Source organism: Stigmatopora nigra, chromosome 13, assembly GCF_051989575.1.
Source record: "Stigmatopora nigra isolate UIUO_SnigA chromosome 13, RoL_Snig_1.1, whole genome shotgun sequence".
Taxonomy (NCBI): Eukaryota; Metazoa; Chordata; class Actinopteri; order Syngnathiformes; family Syngnathidae; genus Stigmatopora; species Stigmatopora nigra.
This window is the reverse complement of record NC_135520.1, coordinates 3744712-3772526: the sequence shown is the minus strand read 5'-3', so window position 1 is coordinate 3772526 and position 27815 is coordinate 3744712. Positions and strand designations below refer to the sequence as shown.

Genomic DNA, 27815 nt, shown 5'->3' with positions numbered 1-27815 from the left:
CAGAACGAATGTTTCTTTTCGTTTGAAGAAAAGCGTCCAGGAGAAGACAACATGGAGGATGAGCAGCCAAAACTCAGTCTCAAGCGTGAAGTTGGCCTGGTGGGAGCGGTGTCCCTCATCGGGGGGACAATGATTGGCTCGGGGATTTTCATGTCACCGCAGACGGTGCTCGCTACGATCGGTAGTCCTGGAGCCAGTCTGCTGGTTTGGGCCTGCTGTGGCCTATTGGTCATCCTGGCCTCTTTTTGCTATGCTGAACTGGGGACTGCCATTCGAGAATCAGGGGGGGAGTACATCTATATTCTCAGGACTTCAGGCCCACCCGTGGCCTTTCTGTTAATCTTCAGCTCTGTCTTATTCGTGAGACCCGCCGGGGTGGTGGGGCTCTCGCTTAGTTTTGCTCAGTATGTGGTTGCCCCTTTTTACTTGGATTGCGCGCCTCCAGTTTTGCTGGTCAAGTGCGTGGCTGCCGTGGCCATTCTCACTTTAGCTGCGGTAAATTGTTTCAATGTTCGCTTCGCAATGTCATTGCAAGTGTTTTTTATGGTGGCCAAAGTACTGGCACTGGCGGTTATAATAGTTGGAGGCATTGTCATGCTTGCCAAGGGACACACCGAGAACTTTCAGGACTCCTTTGAAAACACCAATATTGGCATCAATCCAATTGGAATTGCTTTCTACCAGGGATTGTGGTCATATGACGGCTGGAATAATCTCAACTATGTGACTGAGGAATTAAAGCGTCCTGAGGTATGGTCAATTATTCCAAGTTTTCATGTTTTAAAAGTCAGACATGGTGTTCTTTTTTATTGCATACTTATATTTTCATTATGGTTGTAAAAAGAGATGAAGATCAAACCAGTTGATAGGCATTTGAAAAGATATGGTTCAGGAGATAGTGTGTGTGTTGTCTATCATTGTGGTTATTAAGGTCATGTTTGCAAACGTATTGGGAAGTGGACTGGTTTTGTTTGTTGATGTTTCACATTCAATCCCACAATTTCTTTACCATTCTTTTTTCATGCAAAGTTGTCAGGCATGTTAACAACAGTCTTTATCAATTTATTACGTTTAGCCGTGCATTTAAGATCGTGCTGTTCATTTGCTTAGACATGGAGAATGGGAATCTGGGGTTTCTTTGTGTAGAGTTGTTTTAGTTGTTTTTCCACCCCTTGTGGGTTAGTGACTGACTGTCTTGCATACCAATTACTAGTTATTCACTCATCCTGTGACAAAACAATTCCTTAGGGCCACTTTTCCTATTGGATGGGCGGATCTACGGTTTGGAATTCAGAAAATTGCTTAAAACAGATTATGCTTACAGTTTGCACAAATTGTTATCTTTATCCGCTAAGCTTGTGATAATAACAGAAGGAATACACTTAAAATTACAACTAAGGAAGCCTGCTCTATTCAGTAAGAAAGAACAGTTGTCTTTACAACTTTGAGGTGGCTTCATAGTTTGTAAATATAGGTCAACTTATGTTAAGAATGGGAGACAAACTCAGTTTTGCCTCATAGTCAAAAGCTTTTGGACTTGGATATCAACTCAGGCCCTTTACATTTTTTTTAAATATAACTTTATTTAGTTTATTGGTTTGTATTAAGTACACAAGAGGCAAATTCGGCAATACACACACATAAAACAACAGTAATGCACAAAATATTGACACTTATTATAGTCCATTTTCTTGCCTGCTCTTTGGACATGATTAAAGTTGAGTGCACAGCAGATTGAACCCACTATACAAGCTTTTCACTCCCATCTTTTACAATGAAGCAAAGTTTCATTTTAAGTACACGGTCATATCACACTTAATTGGGTTGCGTGTTATCACGTGCACCCCGAATGGCATGCGATAGTGCCACTATACTTTCAAAGTAATAATTAGCCCACTTTTTAAGGAAACATTGGCTCGCAATTGGTTGACCTTTCATTGTTTGCACAGATGTATCATTAATCAATGCCTACCCTGTGTGTCTTGAACGCCGCTACTCTAAAGTATTCCCAAGATGGCAAGTGACGAACACGGACTTAACCTGAAGAGGGATGTCGGAATCATCGGAGCCGTGTCTTTCATCGCGGGGACCATGATGGGTTCCGGGATCTTCATATCACCCCAGTATGTCATCTCCACCATTGGAAGTCCGGGGGCCAGTCTCATTATATGGGCCTTGTGCGGCCTACTCGCCATGCTGGGGGGGCTCTGCTATGCTGAACTGGGAACGCTCATTCCAGAGTCCGGCGCCGAATATATTTACATGCTGAAGACGGCGGGGAGAGTGGTGGCCTTCATGTTTGTTTTCAGCTTCATCACAGTCATGAGACCTGCTAGCGCCACGGGGATCGCGCTGAGCTTTGCCGAATACGCCGTGGCTCCGTTTTACGCCGGCTGCCCCCCGCCTCAGCTGCTGGTAAAGTGCGTGGCTGCTGTGGCAATCATTGCCCTGGCCTTGGTGAACTGTCTCAGCGCCCGTCTGGCCACCGTCATCCAGGTGGTCTCCATGATTGTCAAAGTGCTGGCATTGACGGCGATCATCGTGGGGGGAGTGGTGATGCTCTTCCAGAAAGGCACTGAGAACTTTGAGAATGCCTTTGATGGGACCAATCTTCGTGTCAGGTCCTTCGGCCTTGCTTTTTACCAGGGCTTGTGGTCTTATGACGGATGGAACACTTTGAATTATTTAACTGAGGAACTCAAACATCCAGAAGTAAGACCAATAAGATTGAGTTTTCGGGGCAGATTTTTTTTTTTTTATGAGCTTTTTATGTTCTACATAAGACGCATGCATTCTGTCTCATGCAGATAAGACAGTTTGTCGTTATAAACATTTATAAGGAGTTTTATAGCAGGTACTTTAATGGTTTTTTTTTTTATTGTCGTCTCCAGTATTTCGTCCTTCGCTCTTAAGAGTTGCGACTTCAACATTTGGAGTTTCAACAGCATAACGTGAAAATGAAAAGGGAAATCGGCTTGATTGGCGGCATTGCGTTCATTTCAGGAACCATGATTGGATCCGGCATATTCATGTCGCCCCAGTTTGTGCTGGCCTATGCTGGAAGTCCAGGATCCAGTTTGCTAATCTGGGCCCTTTCCGGAATGGTGGCAATGTTTGCTGCCTTGTGCTACACTGAATTGGGAACCCTTCTCCCCGAATCTGGGGGTGAATTCATATATATCCTGCGGATATATGGCTCATTTCCCGCTTTTTTTGCAGCAATTACTTTCATCTGGATCGTGAAGCCTTTTAGCGCTGCCGCCATGGCAATCAGCATCGCGCAGTATGCAATGGCGCCGTTTTACAGTGGTTGTGATCCCCCACAGCTCGTGGTCAAATGTGTGGCGGCTGTGGCTATACTAATTGTCGCTATGGTGAATGTTTTGAATGTACGGCTGGCTGTGAGAATCCAAGTGGTTTTCCTAGTGGCCAAGGTCTTAACGTTGACGCTTATTGTTATAGGAGGGATTGTTGCCGTTCTAAAGAGCAGTAATGTCATTGTACAAAACTTTCATGTTGAGAATACATTTAAAGGGACGCAGTACTCTTTTGGTACGATTGGGATGGCTTTTTATCAAGGACTGTGGTCTTATTCTGGCTGGTACAACTTAAATTATGTCATTGAAGAACTGAAACGACCTCAGGTGAGATGAAGGGGAAGGGGTCAATGTGTTATGATGAATTTGCAAAAGTTCAATTGAAGAAATGTTTTATTGATGTGAATAATGCCTTTTTGACTGAATTCAAATGAAAGTGGTGACGCGACATGCCTTCTTCAGCTTTGGGAAAAAAATGTCTTTAATAAAGTTAAATTGCAGTGAAATAAATCAGAAGTTTCATGCCATTCCGTTTTTTTTTGCAGGTAAATCTTCCAAGAGCAGTAATCATTGCCATTTCGCTGGTGACTGGCTTGTATCTTTTGGTCAATGTCAGCTACCTGACTGTGATGACACCAAAAGAGCTCATTTCATCCAATGCTGTGGCAGTCACATGGGGGTAAGAAACACATGAAAACAATCAATCCATTTCCACTGTTTTGCTTTCTTTTCCACTTGTCAAGCATTCAAATGTGTTTAATTTGCGTACTCATCATACACCCTGTGAAATATGTATGATAAATGCAGGTATGGCGAACAAGTTAGACACAAAGAGCCAAAATGTTAAACTGTGAGAGTCAAAGAGCCACTTACACTTTAAGAAAATCTAAGATGTTTTCCTCCACAGGAACAAAGTGTTAGGATCCTGGGGATGGATCATGTCAATAGCCGCAGCTTTGTCCGCCTTTGGGTCACTAAACGGGACATTCTTCAGCGGCGGTCGGGTGTGCTTTGTTGCTGCACGTGAAGGACACATGGTGAGAATCATTACACCACCACACACTACTTTAACAATTAGATGAAGCATCACAAGTAAATTTGAGCTTATTTTTCTGATGGCATTACTCCATTTAAACGATTCACCGTTGTAGCACTAAGTGCATTTTGTTTTCTAGCCAGATATTCTTGCCATGGCTCACGTACACAGACTGACTCCATCCCCAGCACTCATTTTCACCACCATTGTCTCCTTGCTGGTGCTCATCCCCGGAGACTTTCAGAGTATCGTCAACTTCTTCAGGTGAGCACAGGTTGAGAATTCCTACTGAATGTGTAAAGAAAATAAGAATAAGTCATTTTCCCGTTGCCCAAAATGAATCTTTCCTTTCTTTTGCAAGTTTCACTGCCTGGTTTTTCTATGCCATCACGCTGTCTGGGCTTCTCTACCTCAAGATTAAGAAGCCTGAGCTTCCAAGGCCATACAGGGTGAGTGGCACTTTGTTCATTTAACTCTTACACCATCATTAGCTTAATTTACATAAAAACTAGTGACGGCAATAGACGTTCCATCCATTTCAATTTATGGATTGGTGAAAAGAGTCAAGTGATGTCAAGTCACAAGATTTATTTATAAAACAAAGCAAAAAAAATGGAATGTCTTTTTCAATTTAATACAATTTGTTTAGTTTTCTAATTGTATTTATTATTTTTGTATTAGCTTTTATTTTAATTATGCGTGTCTGTTTTTTAACATACAGTGGTACCTCTAGATACGAGTTTATATGTTGACTTACTCGTAACTCAAATGAACGTTTCCCATAGAAATGAACTAAAAACTAATTTATTTGTTCCAATCCTCTGAAAAAACACACAAAACACGATATCAGATTGGAAAAACATTTGTATTTGTTCTAATTTGCCATCTATTAACAAAGTAACAAATAACTAGGGGTTTAATAGTACTAAAATGTGTTTAATAATACTGAGGTACCACTGTACTATATTTTCAAATTATTTACCAAAAATTCCCACAACTGGCCCCTATCCCCCAAATTTGAGACCCATCCTATACATATGAATTTTTACCTTCAGGTTCCCATTATACTGCCCATACTGGTCATCATCGCAGCAGTTTTCCTTGTGCTGGCGCCCATCATTGACAATCCTCAAATCGAATACCTTTACGTGACTTTATTCATCTTCAGTGGGGTCATCATCTACATACCCTTTATTCATTACAAGCTATGCCCAAGCTTGTTGACTAAGATGACCATATTCCTGCAGTTGTTTTTAGAGGTCGCTCCAGCAGAAAAAAACCTGTGACGTAACCTCAGAAATGTCAATTTCCTGCTTTTCTAACTGTTCCCTGGACATTACTCGTGTTTACATCGTTTTAGTAGTCGATTCCATTTTAAAAAAGCATGTTTATATATTTTTAGGAGTCATTTATGTTAAAAGAAGCTGTAAATTTGCCTTACAAAGCGCATTGTTTTAATTATTTTTTTTTGCACTGGATTCGAATAAAAATTAATTCAATCATGTATAAGATGATGAGATTTTACGGACATCTTTTAGATTTCAGTGTATTGACCATTATTCCCCCCCAAATTTAAAATGTAAATAACAACTCAGATTCCTTAAATTATTAACATTTTTATTAAATAAGTTCCTCATGAAAATAACCCAATGAAAAAGCATTAACAACTTTCACATGACTCAATTTTGATCGCCACAAAACAGGGAAGAACAGGAGTATACGTAATGGAGAACGTACTTAGGAATTGCCAGGAATTAAAAAAAAAAATAGGGTGGGAAAGACCTATGAATAAAAGACCACCAATATCCACCATAGTAATAAATAAGTGATTGCCCACTTGAAAATCCAATTTTTTTTTCTTAAATTGCCCCAAAATTGATAATAAAGTGCTACTACATGGTTTCCACAGGTCAATTAAACCCTGAAATAAGAACAATAATGATAATACAGTTGGAAAACAAAAATTTAAAAAAATCTGCATTTAGGTGAATACTAATATTAAACGGTATACTAGACTTTTAAAACATTTCCCATCATCCGGATTGAATAAAATTGAAAGAGAACTTGTATTCTTTTGAGAAGGGAAGTATAAAATATTCAAAATATCCACCAGTTACGCATGCCACCATAAAAAACGGAGAAGTTGTCATACTTCTTCCTAAGGTGATAATAGACGACAATTCCAATCTTATGGCACGCGATCATCCTTCAGCTGTGAAGCATGTATTTTTTTAAGCAATACTATTTTTGATGTAGCATTCATGAATACCATGTATTCCACCAATTCTTTATGCATATTTCTGAACTCTTTTGCAGTCATTGACAGCACTAAAAATTCCTTCATTGGCTGTCAACCCTCCCACACAAAACAAATTGGACAAATCTCAACTGAATTCACACAGCAAGGATGATTTGGTCCCAACCCGATTTGACACCTAGTGTCGTCGACGGTACTAAAAGACTTAAATTCAGCATCTTTTCCCCCAAATCAAATATTTCCCATTGAATACACTGAGAGAACATTTCTCCCTTGAAAAAAACATATACGATGATGTTTTTGTTTTGGCTTGTGCTTTACTTCTGCCTGCCGTTGGACGTCTTTTGACAGTTGTCAGATGTATCGTCTTCACTGCTCTGGTTGCCTGTTCTTTTCTCGCTCCCTTGTGAAACTTGATGGTAGAGCATGTGAAGCCGCTCGGCGTTCACATCTGCGTCATCTGCCCCCTCGCAGCAATGGATCCAAGGCTGAGGAATGACCTCAATGCCATAGTGAGCTCCAGCGATGGCACCCGCCATGCAGGCTATGGTGTCTGTGTCCCCTCCCAATGCCAAACTGTAAGCTATTGTCCTCTCCAGTCCACCGTAGTTTTCTGGAAGGTATTCCCTTGGTTGCAGGCAGTGGAGAACACAAAAGATGGCAGTTGGTACAGATTGGAGTGCTGCAATGCCATTACCTACAAGGAGAAAACTGGTGTAAGTAGAAAACAACCTTGGGTACATTCCGGTGTTGCGGTACAAACGAGACGTCTTGAGCCGAAATATCCCACTTTTAAATTGATTTCGATATAGTACAGTGGTACCTCGTAGAGACATTTTTAAAGAGGAGTACTAACCCAGCTCTGAGATGACTTCCTCTATGGTGACCTTGCCAGTGTTCATCAAATCTCGGACTCGATGAAGACGGTTGCAAAATGGCTTCTCTGCTTCCTTCAGTCTGTGTCAACACATCGAGGGACAACCATTACACACAAAAGAGAAACCACCAATATTTCCTTGAAGTATGCGGTCACTGACATTCTGGCATCGTTGCGTGACATCTCATCCCCTTCGACCTCTTCCATCTCCGTGATGAGCGTGTTGATAAACATCTGAGGCAGGTCCAATGCACCCTGGAGCGCCAGATGGACGGCTAACGCTTGCAACACGGCCCCGTTGTAACCCAGCGAGCAGGAATGAGTCAGCATGGCGCCCAGACGAGCAAACTAAGAAAGCAAGACGAAAAAGACCCTCATTAGACAAAGGGAACATATTCTGAAGAAAGAAAAAGACCAGAAGTACAGTACGTAAGGTAAGATTCCAAGTCTTATCAAGGAATTTTAAGTTCTTTTAAAACCTAAAGATGAAAAAAATATTATAGGTTGTATAACCAGAATAGTCAATGCTGCTTATGTGGGATCTTTTGGCTACATATTAATATAATATTGCTTTAATTTTGGGTGGCTATCCCCAAAAACTCCAACCCAACCGCGGCATTTTGAGTTGGGATCATTGAAAATTTTTTATTAAATGTATTATTATTATTATAACTTAATTTTTGTGACAGTCTTTTCAGAAAAAAATGCACAAATAAGGGCAAAAAAAGTCTTTAATTTTGTTGTACAAACACAAATAACATAGTTTAAGAAAGACTGTCATTTCCTTTATTCATCCATCATTTTCCATACCACTTATTCTCACAAGGGTTGCAGGGGGTGCTGTAGTATTTTGAATAACACTATATTTACTTTGAAAGACCTAATACTGTTGCAGTTACCTTTTTGACATCAGCTGAATCAGGGAAGGCCAGAGCAAAGGGGGCTGCCCTCATTGCGCCACCATTCCCAAAAGACCCCCGGCCATTGAATTGATCCCTGGCTGGCTGATAAACATCCGTGAGATGAGGTGAGGCCAGTTTCTTTAAGACTTGGATCACCCCAGAACCATAACCCCGCCCTGGGGATGTGCTGTACTCCTTTGCGAACCTGAAGGAACACAGCATTTGTGTGTGTGTGTGTGTGGGATGAAATTGCTATTTGAAAAGTTGACATATTTAGTGAATTACTTCAAAGCACACACTGTGATCTATCTACCTGCGAGCCATGTCTTGCTCATCGAAGCCAGACCGGGTGAGCAGAGATTGGACCACACAACGAGCCATCGCCGTGTCGTCGCTGTATTCCAGGATACCTTAAAAATTGTGTTTGTAACAAAGAAAATATGTAATTTAAAAAAAAACTTATTTATTACCCATTTATTCCAAAGACATGCATGATAGGCTGATTGAACACTAAAATTGCATATAGGTATGGGTGTAAATGTGAATGGTTGTCCGTCTAATCGTGGCCTGCCATTGGCAGGCCACCGATTCAGGGTGTCCCCCGCCTTTGACCCGAAGTCAGCTGGAATAGGCTCCAACACCCCCCGCGACCCTTGTGAGGATTAAGTGGTTCAGAAAATGAATGCATTTATAAACAGGTAAAAACATGATTTAAGATTTATCATGTATTGGTTACATTATTTAGAATTTTACCTCACACCACAGATTCCAGATCAGCTGGTGACTTTTTTTGTATGTTGTTGATGTCAAAACAAGTAATTTATGAAGCATCGCATCGTTAATCCACGTCAATCACAACCAATGTTTGAATGAAAAACAATACACTTTATAGGATGGGAGTATGCATGTAGTGCGTCTTACCATTTCCCTTGGTTTCGTCGTCCAGACTGTTCATGTGTTGCAGGACATTTTCCATGGGAACCTCCTCAACTCCTTCGAACTCACCCCCGACACAGTCGCCCAGTACAGCCGCGACCAGAGCACCCCTGAACCGGGACAGAGATGTCGGCCCCGCCGCTGCCACGATCGCTCTCGCCATTCACGCGGTGGTCACGAAACGTGCCCAAATGAACCGTTGAGCTAAATGACAGTATATTTCACTAGCCTGGACATAAAATAATGACAACAATTGTCAGCTCTTCAGTTCGTCTACTATTTCCGGGTAACGGCTGCAAGGGAGATAGGAAACATAATAACTCTGCAAAGCATGATATCAAATGGCAATAAAGTCACCCAAGATCATTAACCGTAAGCAGTAATGTGTACAGGAGCTCTTTTATATATTTAGGAATGCAAGTTACATTTTTTCTAGAGACAAAGGATGGAAGCCCATATGCCTTATTTTGCAATATTTTCATGTAATTATTGCCGTCTGCTGGACAGGAGTAGTAGCGCTTCATGTTCGGATGTTTTTAATCGAGTTCCAATGTTTACAAAAAGAAAAGCAATCAGACAACCAAGGATAAAGTTTAATTTAGTCATATATTGTCACAATCAAGGATAATTAAGCATACATTTCAATTAAATATTGCAATTCACATCAGCAAATACCAATATTTCCCAGCCCTAATACTAATACAAACAGATCAAACCTGGTATTTGTAATATTATGAGTGAGAGAAATCAGTCGTAAAAAAACCCAAACTTTTATCCTCAGGGAGTTTTCAGACATTTAAAATAAAGAGTTAGGGAAAAGTCATTTAGTACAAAATAACGTTACTTTTACCTGTGCAAGTATTCATTTACATCTAGTTACGAAGAGAATAATGGCGAGTTGAATTGGTACTACAAGTCTATTTTATTACGTTCCTCATCTACAGCAACATCCATGTTTTTAACATTTTAATGTTATATTTCCTGCATTGACTGGACTAGGAAGAAGCAGCAGGCCGAGAACGAGGGGAGGAGGAGAAAGACGTTTTTGGTTGGGGTACCACCGGGTTGCGTGTGTGTTTGGAAGCCCAATGACTGCAGCATAATTAAAGATGGCCGACTCGGAGGAATTTAGAATCAAGCGATTAATGGTAAGCAAAAAAATGCTATGATATGATCTTATGTTATCATCATATGGCATGACAGACACCGGGTCAACTTATTTCTTGCGTCCGTCCACGAACTGTCATTAGCGCCTTTTCCAGTTTTTTTTCGCAGTGCATTGCCGGACGCTCGGGCTATAAGCTAGTTAGCTTCTAGTTACTATGTGTTGCCAGCTCGCTGTTCTACAGCATGATGCGAGCTCCGCGTTTAACATCCCTGGCTCAGAATCGGGTCACTAAAATAAGACAGGAGCTCCCTAAGTATTAAATAGGCCCATTTTCACAAAGTAAAATCTGATCGCTCAATAAAACTGCGGTTTTCACGGTGATTTAACTCCCCGCCCCCAACAAACCTCTTACAAGGGGCTTGCATGTGCAATGAAAACGTTGTATAAAGTACTTTATTCTAACACGATCGTTCAAGGGAATCGGGTAATAGTACTTTATATTGCAAAGCGTTTTGAGTGCATACATTGATTGGGGTTAAACAGCCACAAAGTAAGAGAGGGGACAAAGTGAGGCCTGCGATCTTTCCCATTCATAGTTTTTGTGTGTGTTGTCATTACGTCTATATTTTAAGGCTATGTCATAAATAACTTCATTGAAACCCCGATTCGCGTTAAAATGCAGGAACGTCCATGCATTTACGTCAAACGCTTCCCAAACATTCAATGAGCTTAGCCTAGGTATTTTGCCTAAATGTAGAACAAAAATGTTAAGACATCCTCCCATTGGTCCATCAAGCTTAAGTTTAATTGTCCAATAAGGATGAGGAACCTTTTTCCTTAAGCAACATACATGTAATTACATGTATTTAACACTGTATTGACCATAGGTGGAAGGTAATGTTGGCACTATTTATGCCAACATAAATGTTGGCACTATTTATGCCAACATTACCTTCCACCTATGGTCAATGCAGTGTTAAATACATGTAATTACATGTATGTTGCTTAAGGAAAAAGGTTCCTCATCCTTATTGGACAATTAAACTTAAGCTTGATGGACCAATAGTAGGATGTCTTAACATTTTTGTTCTCAGCCTTATTGGATACCTAAACTGCTTGATGAACCAGTGGTATGATATCTTAACAATTTTGGTGCAATGTGTTTTTATATATTCAATAAAAATACTGATAGAAGTGCCACATTTCATTGATCAATCGATGTCCATTCAACTATTTTGATCATCAGTTAAAGGGGCTGTCTAGCCTTGTTCATGATGTGTTTCTAAACTTTTGAAATATTAATTGTCGAAAATATGCAAAGACTGAGAACTATTTAGGGATGCTATGTAATACCAAAAAAAAAAAACTTTTTTTTCCACATTGTCAGCCAGCAGGATTTTTTGAGTGGGTGTAAATGAGGAGCCAGGTTATATTGTGAGCCTTTCTGAAATCATTATTTCCACTATTTTTTTCTTTCTCCGCAGCATGAACAGGAGCAGTCCAGGGTGTTCGATCAGGTAATGGGACTGGGAAACTTTGCTGATTCTTCCCAATGCTCCAACAGCTCCTCTAAGAGTGATGGTCCACAGGGAACACCGGCAGGAGGGCGAGTTTCTGGACAAGAGGAACAGCTAGAAGAAGATAACAGCAACAGTAGTGGTAGCAGGCACGAAGAAAAGATTGTTGAGGCGGTCGAAGAGTCATTATTCCCCTGCATAGCCTCTGCTGCAAAGGACCAACGCTCCACATTTACCATGGGGCCAAGTGGAGGAGGAACTGGAGAGGCAGCATTTGATAATGCACTGGATGGCCTTCCTTCATTTGGCCCCGATGAAGACGAAGAGGACGAGGAAGAAGAAGACGAGGACTGGAACTTTGCTATACCAGCCGAGTCAATGCAGGATGGTGACTATGTCAAAGTAAAAGGCAAAAACAGCCATTCAAGAAAGAAACTTGACAAAATGCAAGAACAGTCTTCACCTTTGGAACCTAGCGTAGTAGAAGAGCAGCTACAGAGGGAAGCAACTAGTGGTTCTGCAAACACTTCCCACTCATCCAAGGACAACACACCTGAGAGCTGCCAAGGTATGTGTCACTTTACCTTTTAATATGTCCTGCTTATTGGAACACAGTAATTAATTCCAACGATTATAAGGTCCTCAATAGGCCTGAGCGATGTCTCAGATATTTGACATTCTTGTTTTTTCCTGTCAGATTGAAAAATATCAAGTTCTAATTTACCCTTCCTAACATGACTTTTTAACTCTTCTCAGATGTGGGAATTGTAAATCAGACAAGAGAAACAGTAGCGCAAATAGAGGTGAGTAAACTTTATTCCTAGCCAACAAGTACATATTTACATGATTAACATGAATATGAATGTTTATTAATATATGCTTTGCATTATTAAATAAATTAAACTTAAAGTACTTGTGATGGTGATATAAGTGTTTCCTAAAAATATTTCTCTTGTAGTTGAAAACTTTTTTCCCCTTGAATGTCAATTTGAATTTTTGTGGTCATGTAAAGTTTCTACATTCTTTACATGTCAGCAGTCCGAGCACCCACCCGTGGTTGAAAGGAACCCTGTGTTGTCCCCCAATATCACCATTAAAGATGAACCAATTGATGAGGGATATAATGCTGCTTTATTGCCTCAGAGCAACCCAAGACAAATCAAAGAAGAACTCGAACATCAGGAGGTAACTTTTGTACTTATATTGTACGAGGCAGTCGCAAATTCACCTTAAAGTGGGCTAGTCTGTCTTTTTCCAACAGCATTTAATGAAATATACAGTGGTACCTCTACTTATGAACTAATTGGTTCCAGAAGTGGTTTTGTAACTTGGATTTTTTTTTGTAAGTAGAAGGATATTTTACATTGAATTAGCAAAATCTGTTTCGACAAAGAAAATTATACCAATTTTGTAAGAAATATGTATACAAAAAAGAAAAAAAAAGATAAAGATCTTGATTTTGAATGACGTGGTCTGGTTTGTTCAGTGCTGTATATGTATTTACTTCTTAAAATCAACCGCTCACTTCAATTCTATTTATGGTTTCTAGGATGAGCTCCGGATCAGCTCTGTTTACTCTGTTGGCGGAGGTAACGCATTATTGTCACCTACAGGTGAGTGTGTACATTTTATCCATTCACTTTCCGTTGCACGTGTCTTCACAATGTCGCGGGTAACTGTTTAAAAATTGTTTCGGCGATATATCACAATATGTCATTGCTTGTAAATAAATAAAAAAAAGCTTATGCTAATACCTCCTGCCTCATCAACCTTTCCTTTCTTCTTTCCAGCTCATCAAATGACTGTAACTCCTCCCCAACAAACAACCATTTTTATTCAGGGTAGAGGTACCGTTCTCCAAGCTGTAGCCCCCCTTTCTGTCCGACCTCCAGCTCCAATTCACACATCACTTGCAGCTTTGACACAACTACGCCCTCGACCCCCTGTGCCCCCCATTGCTGGAAGTGTTCGTTGCAGTGGCTGCATGAAGGTAACCATTACATACCCCGAGCTGCTGTTCCAGTTTCTCATACAAAAGAAAAGCAACTTCTACAACATATATATATTTTTTTATGGTTTGTTAATGTGTTTAGATTCTGCTAAAAGGTCAAACAGCATTCCAAAGAAAAGGCTCAACACAACTCTTCTGCTCGACTGTTTGTCTGACAGGACATTTGCCCCCCAGGGTAGAGGGCAAAGGGAACCAGTTATGTTCTCTATGCAACTGGTACGTTTTGGTGGACTTACTTTATTTACAACGAACAGATGGATGGAAGGATTTGTTTTGTCAATACATTGTAAGGGGCAAAAGCATCAGATTTTACTGAATGTGATAAAGACTGGAGTTATACTGCAGCTTACATATTTTTGCAAAAGTTTGAAAAAAATGAGCTCAGAGAAGATAGCCTAACAAATTTGCCCCTTTTTAAAATGACATAATATTGAGTGGACAATACTGCGTCATTTGATATCTTTGAATTTGCGACTTGAATGGTTTACGCTAATATTATAAGCTATTTCTTTGCTTTTGTCCTTTTGCAGTGAAATCCTTCGTGCACGGGACACAATAACGATCCCAACTGACGACAACATGTACTTCCACTTTTGTGGGCAGCATTGTTTGTCAATCTTTAGACACAGAGCAAAGAAAATTGAAAAAGTGCCTGAAAAAGTGGTTGACAAACCGCCAGAGAAGAAGATTGAGAAGCCACAGGAGAAGCCCGCTGAGAAACCGGAGGACAGCGCTATGTGTAGTGTGTGCAGAACCATCACCCGGGTAATCAATGACATCAGTTTGTATTGCAAGAGAATGCTTTCCATGTCAGTTAGCCAACTTAATCTCAATCTGAATGGCATCCCTTGATTAAATTCGTTTTAATGATTCTGATGATCTCCACCAGATTGAACATGAGGTGAGCCACCATGGCCGTCTGCATAAACTCTGCAGCGACGCTTGTTTTGTAACTTGGCGCAAAATGAGACAGTTAGCCATGAACTGCTGTGAAGGCTGTGGACTTTACTGTAACAGTAGTTCAGACTCCTATCATACCCTTACATTTGACAAATCTGAGCTCAACTTCTGTGGTCCGACTTGCATCGCCACTTACAAACAGGTAGGTTAAAGTGTGTTGTTGATTTAAAGGGATAACTCACAAGCACTAATAATTGTACTGTGAAAAGTTGTGTTTAATTGCTTCCTGTCTCAACAGTCATGCAGGAGGACAGTTGAGTGTGCCAAATGTCACAAGCCTGCAATGGTGTCTGTCACCATCATGGAGCGAGACGAGAAGGGAAAAGTTCAACTTTACTGTTCTCCCGTTTGTGTGCAAATGAGCAGACCACAACAACACACACTAAGTGGTAGGAAGGGACTCAATACTCAACCATTTCTCTCCCAAAAAACACATTTTCTCGAGTTTTGCTCATCTTGTTTTTATTTTTTTAATTTACAAACAACAGGATGCACCCTTAATAGTCATTCTTTCTTGTTTTTTTTAAGAATAATGAACATTACTTCTGAACAATTTTTTTTAAACTGTACATGCAGTAGTTCTCTAAAATAATTGAAAAGTTAAATTCATAATTTTTGTAACATTCTTGTTCTAATGTTTGTCCATTTCACAGAGTCCTCATTCCCATGCTGTCTGTGCAAGACTGTTGCTATTCCTCAATTTCACTTGGCAATGGTGGACGGCACTATAAGGAACTTTTGTTCCTATAAATGTGTGTCTACTTTCAGGGTAAGGATGCTGCATAATTTCATAAAAAAATCATCATTGTCATTCACTGACTATTGATTGTTACCTTGAAGGAACCAAGGGCTTTTAGGCCGTAATTCACAGACTAGTGTTGATTCATTACCCTAAAAGCAATATGCTTCTTGAATAAAAGTAGTGAGACTTTACTGGATTTAGGTCTCAAAAAAAATAAAATAAGGTCAATTGCCATTATGACTTTTTTTCTCCAAATTTGCCAGAGTTGTTAACAAGTCTTTAAACTTTTCACACAATCTATATATGTGGGGATAGAAAATCAATTTCTTATTCTTCTTTTTTTTATACATGCTTTTAACAGAGAACTGGACATTTTGTTGGGGCAGATCTCCTTAATGGCAAGTCTTCACCAAAAGATGCTCCACGACTTGGGCCCTCCTCCAGAGCTAGCTCAGTCCCCCCTTTTCCTCAGGATTTCCCATCGTCAGCCCCCTACTCCAGCCACCATGGTAGTAGTAACAGCTCAGTGCCCCCTCTGGTCCCTCCGCCAATAGCCTTGACTTCAACTTCTGCACCTGGGCAAGACCGTCCTGGAACACCAGCTGCTCAGCCAATGAAAATGGGAGAGGGCGGAAGAGGTGACCCCAAAGTATCCTGTCATCAGTGCACCAAGCTCTTCTTTACCAAACCGCTGCTTTTCGGCCACAAGGTACGACAAGTGTTCTTCCCTCAATCCCTTCTTTGATTATTATTTTTTAAACATTTCTAATTCTTTCTAACCCCCCCATAAAGGATCAGATAGATCTCTTCTGCTCTATGACATGCCTTGACCTTTATAAAACACAAAACAACATCTTGGTCATGTGTGAGGTTTGTAATAAGGATAAGATGCCTTTTGACACAATGCACTACAATGGGAAAGACATTTTCTTCTGCAGTAAACGTGAGTCAGCATTTTTCTGGAGAATTTTTTCGAAATCAATTATTTTTTAATATACATGTTTTCAATGCCAATGAGTTTACACTGCTTGTGACCTTACATTTTCACTGTTAACTCTCCTTAATGATGTGTTTCAGAATGTAAAAAGAGCTTCCAAATTTCCCTCGCATCTCGTAATAAGGACGCACTGTGCCGTCCATGCAGTTATTGCTTCAGCATTAGTGAAAAGATGTTACATAGTCACTATGGTGGCAAGTTGGAAGAGTTTTGCAAACCCCTCTGCATGTCCCAGTACACTGTACTTTATTATGGGGTAAGGAGGAGAGGCTTGCATTCATCATAAAATATATATTGCCAAAACCAGCCCTTGCATGAATTAAGAATTTGAAGCAAGACAAATTGTATTAGTTAAACTATTCATTCATTGAAAATAAGCAAATATTAAGTCTGACTTTGTTATTCTGTGATGTGTAGATGGGTCGATGTGACAGTTGTAGGAAGCAGGGCTACTTAAATGAGAAGCTACAGTACATGGGTTCAGTACGGAACTTTTGCAACTTGGCCTGCTTGCTCAGCTACTGCTCGCTAAATTTTGAATCCAGGCACCACAGTAATGGTACTGGAGCAGAACCACCTCATGGTAAGACATTTTCTGTTTTTATGTGTATTATTTTGACTGTAGTTTGGAATAATAAATCATAATTGAAGGCATCATTTTTTAAGGTTACATTATAATATAGAGAAAGATGTGAGAGGAGATGATATGCTTGATCAGCATTGTTTCAAAATAAGTTTTTTTGGTTTTTGCTTACTTAGTTTGTGTTGCAGTAATGTTTTGTTTTCCTTTTAGAGGTTTGGTTTAATTTATTTCATTTTATTTTTTTTGGTCGCTTTTTTTTCCAGCTCCAGCCCAGCCTCAGCAGTCTTCAAAAGCTAACCCTGTCATAGCTGATGTCGTGTCACTTGCAAATGGCTCTGCAACTCAGCCCAATGTCCCATCAGATATTGCTCTCACTGGTTAGTTCAAGTAATTCACATGTTGATACATAGTTTGGTGGCAGCTACAAATGAATATTTCATTTTTAATCATCTATTTACGGTCCACACACTTGTTATATACATTGCCAGCAGATCACATTCAATCTTTTTTTGTTTCTCCGCAATTACAGGAGGACTACCAAACTCCAGCTTTGATGGCAAGATTCTTGATCATGTATGTGTTACATGTTCTAAGTATAATGAGTATTCTGTGAGGAAGCGCATAACAAATCAATTTTTTTTTTTTTTTTATGTGCTGAAATGCAACAGGCTAGTACTCAAACCGATGCCATGCGCGGGCCCCCATCCTATCGACGTCAAATGAAGAATAAGTCCGTTCTTTGCCGGCCTTTCACAGTGGATCAAGAATGCTCATGCCTGCTTCTCACACCATCTACAGATCGTTCAGGTATAATTACAAAACCATACCATTTTGGTATTTAGGCCATATTTACAAATTTTCTTACGCATTGGTCTCGGGAGGTTTTAAATAAATTAGTTAAAGGCATGTACAATGTACAATAACTAATGAATGTATTTAGCTTACTGGAGCAATGTTACTGCATTGGTGTAATAATCTAATCACACCTCCCTCTTTCCAAATAGATGATTCGACTTTATATGGCTGTGAAAAAGCTGTTGAAAAGATGAAGGCAGACCAAGAAACAGGTGAGTGTTTTACACCGATATTACTTAACTACTATTTTGCCAATGACTAGATAATGAAAATAGGTTACAATAGACAATTAAATATGCAAGCCACAACCTTTGAAACTCCCAAGTTATATATATATATATATTACTTTCTATAAAAGCAGAATTCTGTAAATGTAATACCGCTAGTATGTAGATTCTTTGTATTGTACTAAATTACATGTATATAAAAGTTGCAAGTGAAACTTTCAGTAAAATACATATTATTTTTCTCTATATATTATTCTATAACATTAGCTTTTGCATAATCAAAACTTGTTTACAAAAGCTTTAAAGGGCAATATTATGAACTGACCAAAGCTAATATATCTAAGCAATTAAGTATAATGTTCTGTATGATTTTTCTTTTTCATCTTAAAAATAAAAATAATCTTTTGATTGCAAAATGCAGTTTCTTGAACAATGGAATCCATTTCTTTTATCTGATTTCAAATTTAGTAAAAAAGTTTAAAAAAATAACTATTTAAAAATATATATTTTGAGGAAATAACCTTAAAGTAGCAAAATATTAGTTATTTCTTTTTATAAACTTCCTAACATCTATAATAGTCCAAACCTTGAAACCTCTGGCGCTTATCAATCATTCCTTTTGATATTTGTGATTTAATATTTTCGTATATGCTCTGACTTCTAGCTCCATCACCACCTTTAGCAAACTGCTCAAAACAGGGGGACAAAGTGAAGGTGGTCATGGTCCCAGTTCCTGTGCCCGTCTTTATCCCTGTGCCCATGAACATGTATTCCCAGCACACACCTGTTCCAATGGCTTTGCCAATAACCGTAGGTTTCATTGTTTATTAACTTGTAACATTTTAATGATGAGATGTTGGGATGCACCAAAAAGAAAATTCTTGGCTGATATCGATTATTATTCATACCTGGCCGTTGTTAGCTGCTCCAACACCCCCGCGACCCCCTGATAATAAGCATTTTGGTTAGTGCGTCGGCCTCACAGTGGGAAACCTGGGTTCAAATCCAGGTCGTTCCCCCTGTGTGGATTTTGCATGTTCTCCTCGGGCCTTGCGATTGGCTGGCCACCAATTCAGGGTGTCCCCTATCTCTGGCCCGCAGTCAGCTGGGATAGGCTCCAGCACCCCCGCAACCCTAGTGAGAAGATGGTCTGTATATAAAAATGTATTTTGTGTCTATATGGCACACAATTTAGCCAATTAGTTGAATTATTATGAATTCTTAATGCTTTTATTTGCAAAAATATACTGTTCCATCCTCATTCCCCAGACGTTACCTGTACTAATACAAATAGAAGTGCAATCTACTGAGATATTTGCCGGTGTCGATACAGATTTCGATTTCGATCATGTTATTCCATTGGTGGAACCGAAACCAAAACCACTTTTTCAGTCAAAATTCGGATGAAAAATTTTGGCTACCGAATTTTCATTGCATCTATATTTTGAAGTGTTGCCTGCACATCAATATCTTGACTTCATTATTTCTTTTCAGCTACCAGTGCCCGTTGTTATACCACCACAATGTAAAGAAGTGAGAGATGCAGCCACGCAATGGGATCCTTGGAATGATGGAACTGAAGGTCAATGTAATGCTGAGGTCTCCTTAGATCAGGGAGACTTACCCCTTGGTCCAGTCCCCGTTATCACACCACCACAGAGAAAAGATGTAGCCATCCAGTTAGATCCTATGGTATTAGTGACCCAAGTGCAGAATAATACAAAGGCTGCATCACAAATCAAAGATGTGAAAGATCTCGCTGTCCAGACAGATGCCATGGTTGCTGCACAGGTTCCCTTGCCAAGTAGTAAAGATGTAGTTAATATAGCGGTCCAAACAGATTCAGGTTTGGAAAAGAAGGACCATTTAGACGACTCTACACAACTCACTCCCATAGTTTGTCCACCTATTTGTGTGCCACCATTGTGCAAACCTACAAAAGCAGCTGCTGATGTCCAACCCGGTGCTTTGGATGAGGAGACAGCTGACCCTGTCCAGTATGGTGTTTGGACAGTGGAGCCTGGACGCCAGATGACTTGTGATGATTCCAGCGCAGGTGATATTGGAATGACTAATTCAACATACATTATCTTTGTGATCATGTATATACATGTGTTTATTTTTAGATTTCCATGTACACTTTGGATATCATTAGAACTAGAATTGTTTTCTGAAACTCATAATCTTAATTTTCGCCTTTAATGTATGATGGTGTTAAGAATGACCATGTTTCTGTACCATTGAAGTCTCACAGTCAAGACTAACCCGTGAGTTAATTTATGTTTTTCTAATTTTCTATTACAGGTCACAGTAAAAGTACATCAGAAATAGAAAATCCAACAATTGCTGAAGTTGAGGAGAGTCCAAACAATGCACAAACCAAAATTCTTCGCCCTTTAACATTAGCAAGGAAAAAAGAGACAAGCCATTACTCTCGAAAACGTAAGCGGAAGGCAAAGTCAACACCAAAGGAGCACCAAGACACTGTCACTGCTGAACAACATTCTCCCTCTTTACAAATGAGTAATTGTGAGGATGTCATTCCATTGGGTGAGTTAGGAATAAGCTTTCATAGTTGTTAATGCTGATTGTCACTAAAAAAAACAACCGACATAGATAAAGACAAAAGAATCAATTCAAGTCAGTTTCTTTTCAATGAAAAATGTATACTATTTTTTTTAATAATTTCTGCATAAAAGGGTTAAGATAATGTTTTTTTTTGCTTAATACAGGTCTGGATGAAAGTCAAACATCAGTAGTGGTCAAACCAAAAATCACCCAAATCGAGGACACTTCCGACGCAGCACAAAACAAAATTCTTCCTCCGATAACCATAGCAAGGAAAAAAGTGGCAAGTCCTTCCCCCTGCACACGCAAGCTGAGGACTAAACCAACAAGTGACCCCCAAGACACAAGCAATGGTGGTCAACAATCTCCCTCACTTCCAATGGGTGAGATACAAATAAGATAAGAATTGTTGATGATGGTCACTCTGCTGCAAAATGAAATGTCTCATTTGGTTTTGCAACGTGACATTCTCTAAATGAAGCCTCCTGAGTGCACCTAATAAATTTAATGTTCTATTTTTCTTTTTTCCAATGGAATTTTACAGGTCAGGATGAAAGTACAATATTAAAAGTGGTCGAGACACCAATCAACCAGAATAAGGAGAATCCAACTGTGGAAGAAGCCAAAATTCTTCCCCCGAATACTTTAGCAAGTAAAAAAATGGCTACTCGTACATCACGTAAACGCAAGATGAAAGCTCAACCAACAGGTGATAACAAAGATGCCATCACTGCTGAAGAAGAACCTTCTTTTTCTCCAATGATTAATTTGGAGCATGAAATCCCTTTAGGTGAGATATGTTCAAAATTGTTCATGATTGGGAAGCTCATTAGAGTTTTTTTTTTGTTGATATTATTATTGTGTGATAGCAGCAATGAAGCGCTTAACACAATCTTTTTTCAATGCTTCTTTACAGGAAAGGATGAAAGTGCAACATCAGAGTTAAACACTCCAACAATACCTCAAGTTGAGGAGAGTCCAAACACATCCCAAACAAAAATTATTCTTCCAATAACTTTAGTGAAGAAAAAAAAAGGAAATCGTTCCTCACGTAAATGCAAGCTGAAGGCCAAACCAACAAGTGACCTCAAAGATACCATCGCTGCTCCTTCTCTAGTAACTGATTTGGATAATGTCTTACCATTTGGTGAGTTTGAGATGTTTATGCTGATTTACTGACTTTCACTTTTTCTTGTCTAATCTCATTGGTGTTCTGGTTGGGTTTCTGGAAAAATATGCATTTAGAACAACGATGGTAGGAAAGAAATGGCCTGTAGGGCATTATTTAAAACTGAAAATAATAGGAAAAGCGCAGAAAAGAAGGTCAATAGTAAAGTTTTCCCTCAATTATCGCAAATTCACCTTTTTGCGATCCTTGTTCTGGTATTATTTTAAAAAAAACACACAACATAATAGTAAAAAAAAGCAGGGTTTGCCAGATAAAAATAGTGTATTTCACTCAAAAGTACTGTTTTTTTGTTTTAATTTTTTTTTTCAATGTCGGTAACATTTGTAGTCCCATTACAGCTTCTTTCTCATAGGGATACTTTATTTCTTGCTAGTCATTTTGCTGTAGGATGGCAACAATGAAGCACTGAACATTGTTTATTCTATGGTATTTTACAGACCAGAGTCAAACTAAAGCACCAGAAGTGGTGATGTCAACAATCCAGCAAGTTGAAGAGAATCCAAACCCAGCACAAAGTCAAATTCCTCTTCCAGTTATTTCAACAAGGGAAAAAGTAGCAACAATCCAGCAAGTTGAAGAGAATCCAAACCCAGCACAAACCCAAATTCTCCCTTCAGTTATTTTATCAATGAAAAAAGTACCAGTTCGTTCCACACGTAAACGCAAGGTGAAGGCTGAACCAAAAACAAGTGAAGAACAAGACTCCATGACTGTTGAACAACCGGTTCAGTCCGCTCAAATGACTGAGTCAGTGCAAGAAATTCCAATAGGTGAGATTTTTAAGCAATGACCTTTTGGCCTTTCCTTATCATAAAACTGGTAGCATTTTAGTGTCAAAAAAAAGTTCTGTCCTTGTCCGATATAATTTAAAAGAAATCATTTGTATTCTTTGATCATCTTTATTATTATCATTTTTTTTACACGCATTGACCATTTGGAAATAGCCGTCTTGTTATCTGATATTAATACTCGATTTTTAACTTATTCCCATAAGTTCTTTAACTTGTGACACCACCACTGGGGCTCACAATGTACTATGTTTTTCTAATGGTATTTTATAGCATCAGAATTGGTCAATCCAGCAATCGTACAAGTTAAGGAGAGCCAAAACACGGTACAAACCAAAGTTCCTCCTCCTCCAACAACGGCAAAAGAGTCAACCCGTTCTACCCGTCAAAGCCAGGCACAAAAATCATCATCAAGTGAACCCTCGGACAGCATCACTCCAGAACAGCAGGCCCCATCTTCTCCAATGGCTGATTTGGAGAATGACTTTCCAATGGGTGAGACATAGAAAACTTTTAACTTGTGATATGATTCCATTAAATTAAAAGTCATTTCAAGGGTTGTATTCGCATTCTCAGTTGAAGTAAATGTATTTTACAAAGATTTCAAACTATACACAGTGGTCCATAGTTTAATGCAGATTTACATATGCCACTTTGCGAAACACGCCACAACGCCGTTTTACACCCTGAGCAATTTGTTTTACTAGTCAAGCTTATTTTTTTTTTAATAACCAATACAACTTTTTTATGTTTTTTTAAAGATCAACCAGATCTAAAGACGTTAATCCCTCAGCGAGGCGTAAAGAGACCACGAGAAGGCTTTTCTGGTCGGAAGCGGGTAAGAGTTCAATCATTACCGGGCCATATTGCAATGTACTCATCTCCTATCGGCTTTCTATATATATATTTTTTTAATGATGAATCAAATGATTGGGAAAAAAATCCAAATCACAACCCTAAGTCCTCAAGTTGAATTCAACAATGCCTTTCACATGAATCTTTCCTCTCTTAGAAAAATCATTGTGCTCATTATAATAAACCAAATTCAATATTCACCATAATACTAATAATTTAAGTCGTGGCACAAAAAAAAACATTCTTTAGACACAAAAAAGACATTTTTGGCTTCAGTTTCCCAGGATTTTTCTTTTTTGCTGACAGCTGTTTTAGAACTTAGAAGTTGTTTTCATTTCATTTTGTAATTTCAGACAGCTTCAGTTAAAATATTCACATTGAGAATCACATAAAAATGTATCCTTAAAAGTTCTTTAGAGTTTAACAATCAACAAATGTTCCTGAATGTTCTCTTTGTAATCATCTTACTATAAACTCACCTTTTCTTTTGAGATAGGGTCGAAGGCGAACAAGCCCAGTAGACAGCACCGCTGCCTTGACGCCAGTCAACTTCGATTTGAAATACATGTATGGTGTTAAAGCATGGAAATGCTGGGTCCAGCTACACAACGCGCATTCTAAAAGATGTGAGCAACAATGCTGTTTTTTTTATCCCTTCCTTTGATTGAACATACATTTTACATATTTTTGGGGGGGTAGAATCTCACAGTCATTTTCCTCTGTTAGCCAATCCAGTGGTTGTGAAAGAGGAGATTCTTCAGTGTGATTCTGCTGAGCTGAGCTATGCTCTGTCTCACTTTGTAAAAGAAGTGCGCAGGCCAAACGGTGAAGCCTACAGCGCTGACAGCATTTTCTACCTCTGCCTGGGGATACAACAGGTAGGTGGATTCATTCCAAGCTCGATGATAGCATTTTTCACTTGATCTTGACCATTTGTATTTTGTTTGCCTTTTTTTTACTATTGTGCAATCAGTATCTCTTCACAAAAGGCCGCATAGAGAACATTTTTAACGATGAGCTGTACAGCCAGTTTGCATTAGAGATCTCTGCGATGCTGCGACTCTGGAAACCTAAGCAGCTGCCCAATGGTATGTAAGCTATTTTTATTACAGTCCAAATTCCTGAACTGTGTGAATCAATTGTCTACTTGCAATTTAGCGACAGTGGATTGAAATATTTTTAAGGGTTTAGTTGGTAGTTGTGTGAGGAGCATGGAAGGAATTAAGAGAATTTACATATATAGTACTCCTCTACTTACGAAATGTTCAAATTTAGAAAAAAAAGTTCTGGAACCTATTAATTCCGTAAGTAGAGGTATGGCTGTAATTTGACTCGAGCCATGATATTTGCTCCCACAGTCATTTGATGGATTTGATCAAATCTTGTGTACAAATTGAACACAATCCCAATTTTTTTCTTCCAGGTAGCCTCATGTCCTCTCGAGTCGAGGAGTCCTTCCTGTGGGAGTGTAAGCAGCTGGGTGCCTACTCACCCATTGTGTTGCTCAACACACTTCTCTTCTTCTACACCAAGAACTTCCAGTTCACCACTGTGGCGCAGCACCAAAGCCTCTCTTTCGCCAACTTCAGTTTGCATACCAAACCCTGCAGTCGAACGGGCAAAGTCATCTACCTCAAATACCAGCAAAGCATTGCATTGCCCGGACGTGGGGAGACGACGGGTAAGTGTAACACTTTGAAACAAAATGTAGACATTTGTTTGCATTCCCTAGAATAATTCCACTTGATCACTGATTATTGTTTCAGAGCGAATGAAAAAAAAGCACGAAAAGGCTGTTACTGACATGGAGATGGAAGAAAATGTTATTAATCCGCTGCACTGTCCAGTCAGACTCTATGAGTTCTATCTCTCCAGATGGTAAGCCTCAAACATATAAATTATACCAAACAACATGCCCAGCACTAAATTCAAATTCACAAATGTATTCCTGTTCATCTTTGCACTTTAGAAAAAAGAGGAATAAACCCATTGCAATATGTCCAAAGACAAAATATTTAGGTACTGTGAACAAATATTGCAAGATTTTCAAATGAGACGTGTCAGTTTTCTTCATTAGAATAAAACCATGGCCGACATGAAAAGTATGTTTCCAAGAGTAGTCAGCCGATACTGAGTATCAGAGCAGGAGATCATGGTTCTACTAAGTAGGTCTTTTCCAATGGTAGAAAGAAAATTCTAGACTGTGGTTTTCAAAGGTCAGGGTTCATAAAACCTCTCAATTTTCAATACTTACATCTACTTATAGTTGTCCATTTCACATACTTTGACTGTCTACTACTTTTCCCAATAAGGTAAATTCTTAATATCACTTTCTCACCTCTCAATAGCCCCCCAACAGCAGTGAAGAGGACGGACATGTTTTACCTCCAACCTGAACGCAATGTCCACACACACAGGTCAGAAACCTCTGCCTATGATTTCAAACCGACTTGTATATTATATTCAGATATATACACATATATACACATATATACACATATATACACATATACACATATACACATATATACACATATATAAACTTCAATTTAAAGTAATTGCTATTAGAAAGCCTTCAAAGTCGTGTCTGCCGTTGACAATGTGAGATATCAAATCCGTTTGTCAGTAAACGTACGAACAAACATGGATTCCATGCCTGGCCTCCCACTTCATATGAATTAAACATCTACTTGTTTTAGTGTTGGATCGGTATTATTACATCACTCCTCGTTTTCCCAAAATATGATAACAATTTCATATTTTCACTGTATTTCTTGTCTTTTTCTTTCTACACAGTTCCTACTGGTATACGTCTCACACACTCCATCACACAATTTTACAAAGCATGCTAACTCGCATCTTGGCAGTTAAAGAAGTCCAGCGGTAACAGCAGGCGGCCTCCTCTCAGTCCTGGTTTACACTGACGAACATTATGGTAAGGCCGACAATCAAAGGATGTGAATAAGCAGGCCGCCGTGCTCTCAACGACACAATGGAGAAACAGAACTCTTGGTCACGCTCCTCTGAGTGGTCTTCTCCTGGGTCTTAAAAAAAAACCCCACTGTTGTCCACATCTCAGTTTTTGGAATTTCAATTTTCTTTTTGCCCTTCATGTTCCAAGTTTTGAACATCAAATTTGAATTCAAAGCTGTGCATTGTACATGCATCACATGTTTTATACTGTTGCTGTTGCCCCCCACCCCAAGTGAATAAACGACGATTCATACAGTAATACCTTGAGATACGAGCTTAATGCGTTCTGGGACTGATCTCGTATGTCAATTTACTCGAGATTGTGTATCGTGCTAATGCAAGTTCAGGGCCCCGATGGCTCTGGGAAAAAAAATTGTCCCCAAGTCTATTTTTCCGTGTTTTGTGAGACGTGTAGCATCTGCCAGAGGCCAGCAACTGGAACAGGTTGTGACCAGGGTGGGTGGTATGGGTCCCTAACAATGTTTCAATAATGAGCAACAAAACAACTTGAATCTTGTAATATTACAATATAGACAATGTTTGTCATCTTTCAAGTTGAGAATCTTGTAATATTACAATGTATAACTTCTTGGCAGGTCATTTCTAGTGGAACACCTGACCATCATCGCTCATGGCCACACCAGTTGGGAAACACTGCCCTAATGCCGTCATCTGCTGAATGAGGGGGTGCGCGACACTAGATTAAACTCACGGTGCCTCACATTTTTGGATTGATGATTACATCAGACATATTGCCCTTTTTCAACCTTCTTAATTCCTTTTGTGGCCTTTGTTTCAAAAGAGCACATTTGTTCCTTATTCTGCCTCTTTTGCTCGCAGTTCTCCCTCATACCAATTTTTTTATTTTGTAAATCCATCCATTCCTAGTGTCATCTTTGCCTCACGTTTGGATTGGACTTTTTGATTTTTAACATTCTCGTGGCTTTGCTCTTAAAGAGCAAGTCTTTTTTTTAAACTGTGTATATAATGGTCTGTAAGGTTTAAAAAAATATTTTCATTGGTTAAACAATAAATAAGCAGCAAAATTTAGAGGTCTGCCTAAACATTGTATTGATCATTTCTATTTGTATGTATTTTTTTTTCTAAAGGAATAAAG

General features: G+C 39.2%; 3 protein-coding genes across 8 annotated transcripts; 2 read left to right on the top strand and 1 right to left on the bottom strand.

Moving 5' to 3' along the window:
• Positions 1–17: 17 nt before the first annotated feature.
• Positions 18–5862, top strand: LOC144206326 (b(0,+)-type amino acid transporter 1). Of its 3 annotated transcripts, none has more exons than XM_077731253.1 (6): positions 18–750; positions 3863–3996; positions 4225–4354; positions 4493–4617; positions 4715–4802; positions 5409–5862. In XM_077731253.1, the coding sequence occupies exons 1-6, from the start codon at positions 52–54 to the stop codon at positions 5637–5639; spliced, it is 1407 nt and encodes a 468-aa protein (XP_077587379.1). In that variant the 5' UTR covers positions 18–51; the 3' UTR covers positions 5640–5862. The 3 variants fall into 3 exon arrangements, with proteins under 3 accessions (XP_077587379.1, XP_077587380.1, XP_077587381.1); XM_077731254.1 differs by lacking the exon at positions 18–750 and adding an exon at positions 1987–2712; XM_077731255.1 differs by lacking the exon at positions 18–750 and adding an exon at positions 2720–3644.
• Positions 5863–5993: 131 nt separating this feature from the next.
• On the bottom strand, positions 5994–9806 carry adprs (ADP-ribosylserine hydrolase). The gene is made up of 6 exons (XM_077731955.1): positions 9311–9806; positions 8703–8799; positions 8387–8594; positions 7648–7835; positions 7467–7567; positions 5994–7307 (listed from the first exon to the last, which is right to left on the bottom strand). The coding sequence occupies exons 1-6, from the start codon at positions 9486–9488 to the stop codon at positions 6928–6930; spliced, it is 1152 nt and encodes a 383-aa protein (XP_077588081.1). The 5' UTR covers positions 9489–9806; the 3' UTR covers positions 5994–6927.
• A 427-nt stretch (positions 9807–10233) lies between these two features.
• LOC144206573 (zinc finger MYM-type protein 4-like) lies at positions 10234–27750 on the top strand. Of its 4 annotated transcripts, none has more exons than XM_077731614.1 (36): positions 10234–10473; positions 11918–11950; positions 12023–12518; positions 12707–12753; positions 12986–13135; positions 13500–13563; positions 13741–13940; positions 14044–14177; positions 14492–14726; positions 14851–15063; positions 15160–15310; positions 15575–15690; positions 16025–16372; positions 16456–16606; positions 16741–16916; positions 17078–17243; positions 17507–17620; positions 17773–17816; positions 17912–18050; positions 18248–18310; positions 18990–19135; positions 19820–20381; positions 20630–20875; positions 21058–21276; positions 21438–21683; positions 21810–22040; positions 22520–22852; positions 23144–23365; positions 23632–23708; positions 24222–24351; positions 24452–24603; positions 24699–24813; positions 25149–25406; positions 25492–25603; positions 26074–26142; positions 26522–27750. In XM_077731614.1, exons 1-36 carry the CDS (start codon positions 10435–10437, stop codon positions 26610–26612), a joined length of 6288 nt encoding a protein of 2095 aa, XP_077587740.1. In that variant the 5' UTR covers positions 10234–10434; the 3' UTR covers positions 26613–27750. The 4 variants fall into 4 exon arrangements, with proteins under 4 accessions (XP_077587740.1, XP_077587738.1, XP_077587739.1 ...); XM_077731612.1 differs by having other exon boundaries at positions 11918–12518; positions 26522–26660; positions 27295–27750; XM_077731613.1 differs by having other exon boundaries at positions 11918–12518; positions 12989–13135.
• The last annotated feature ends 65 nt before the right edge of the window (positions 27751–27815 follow it).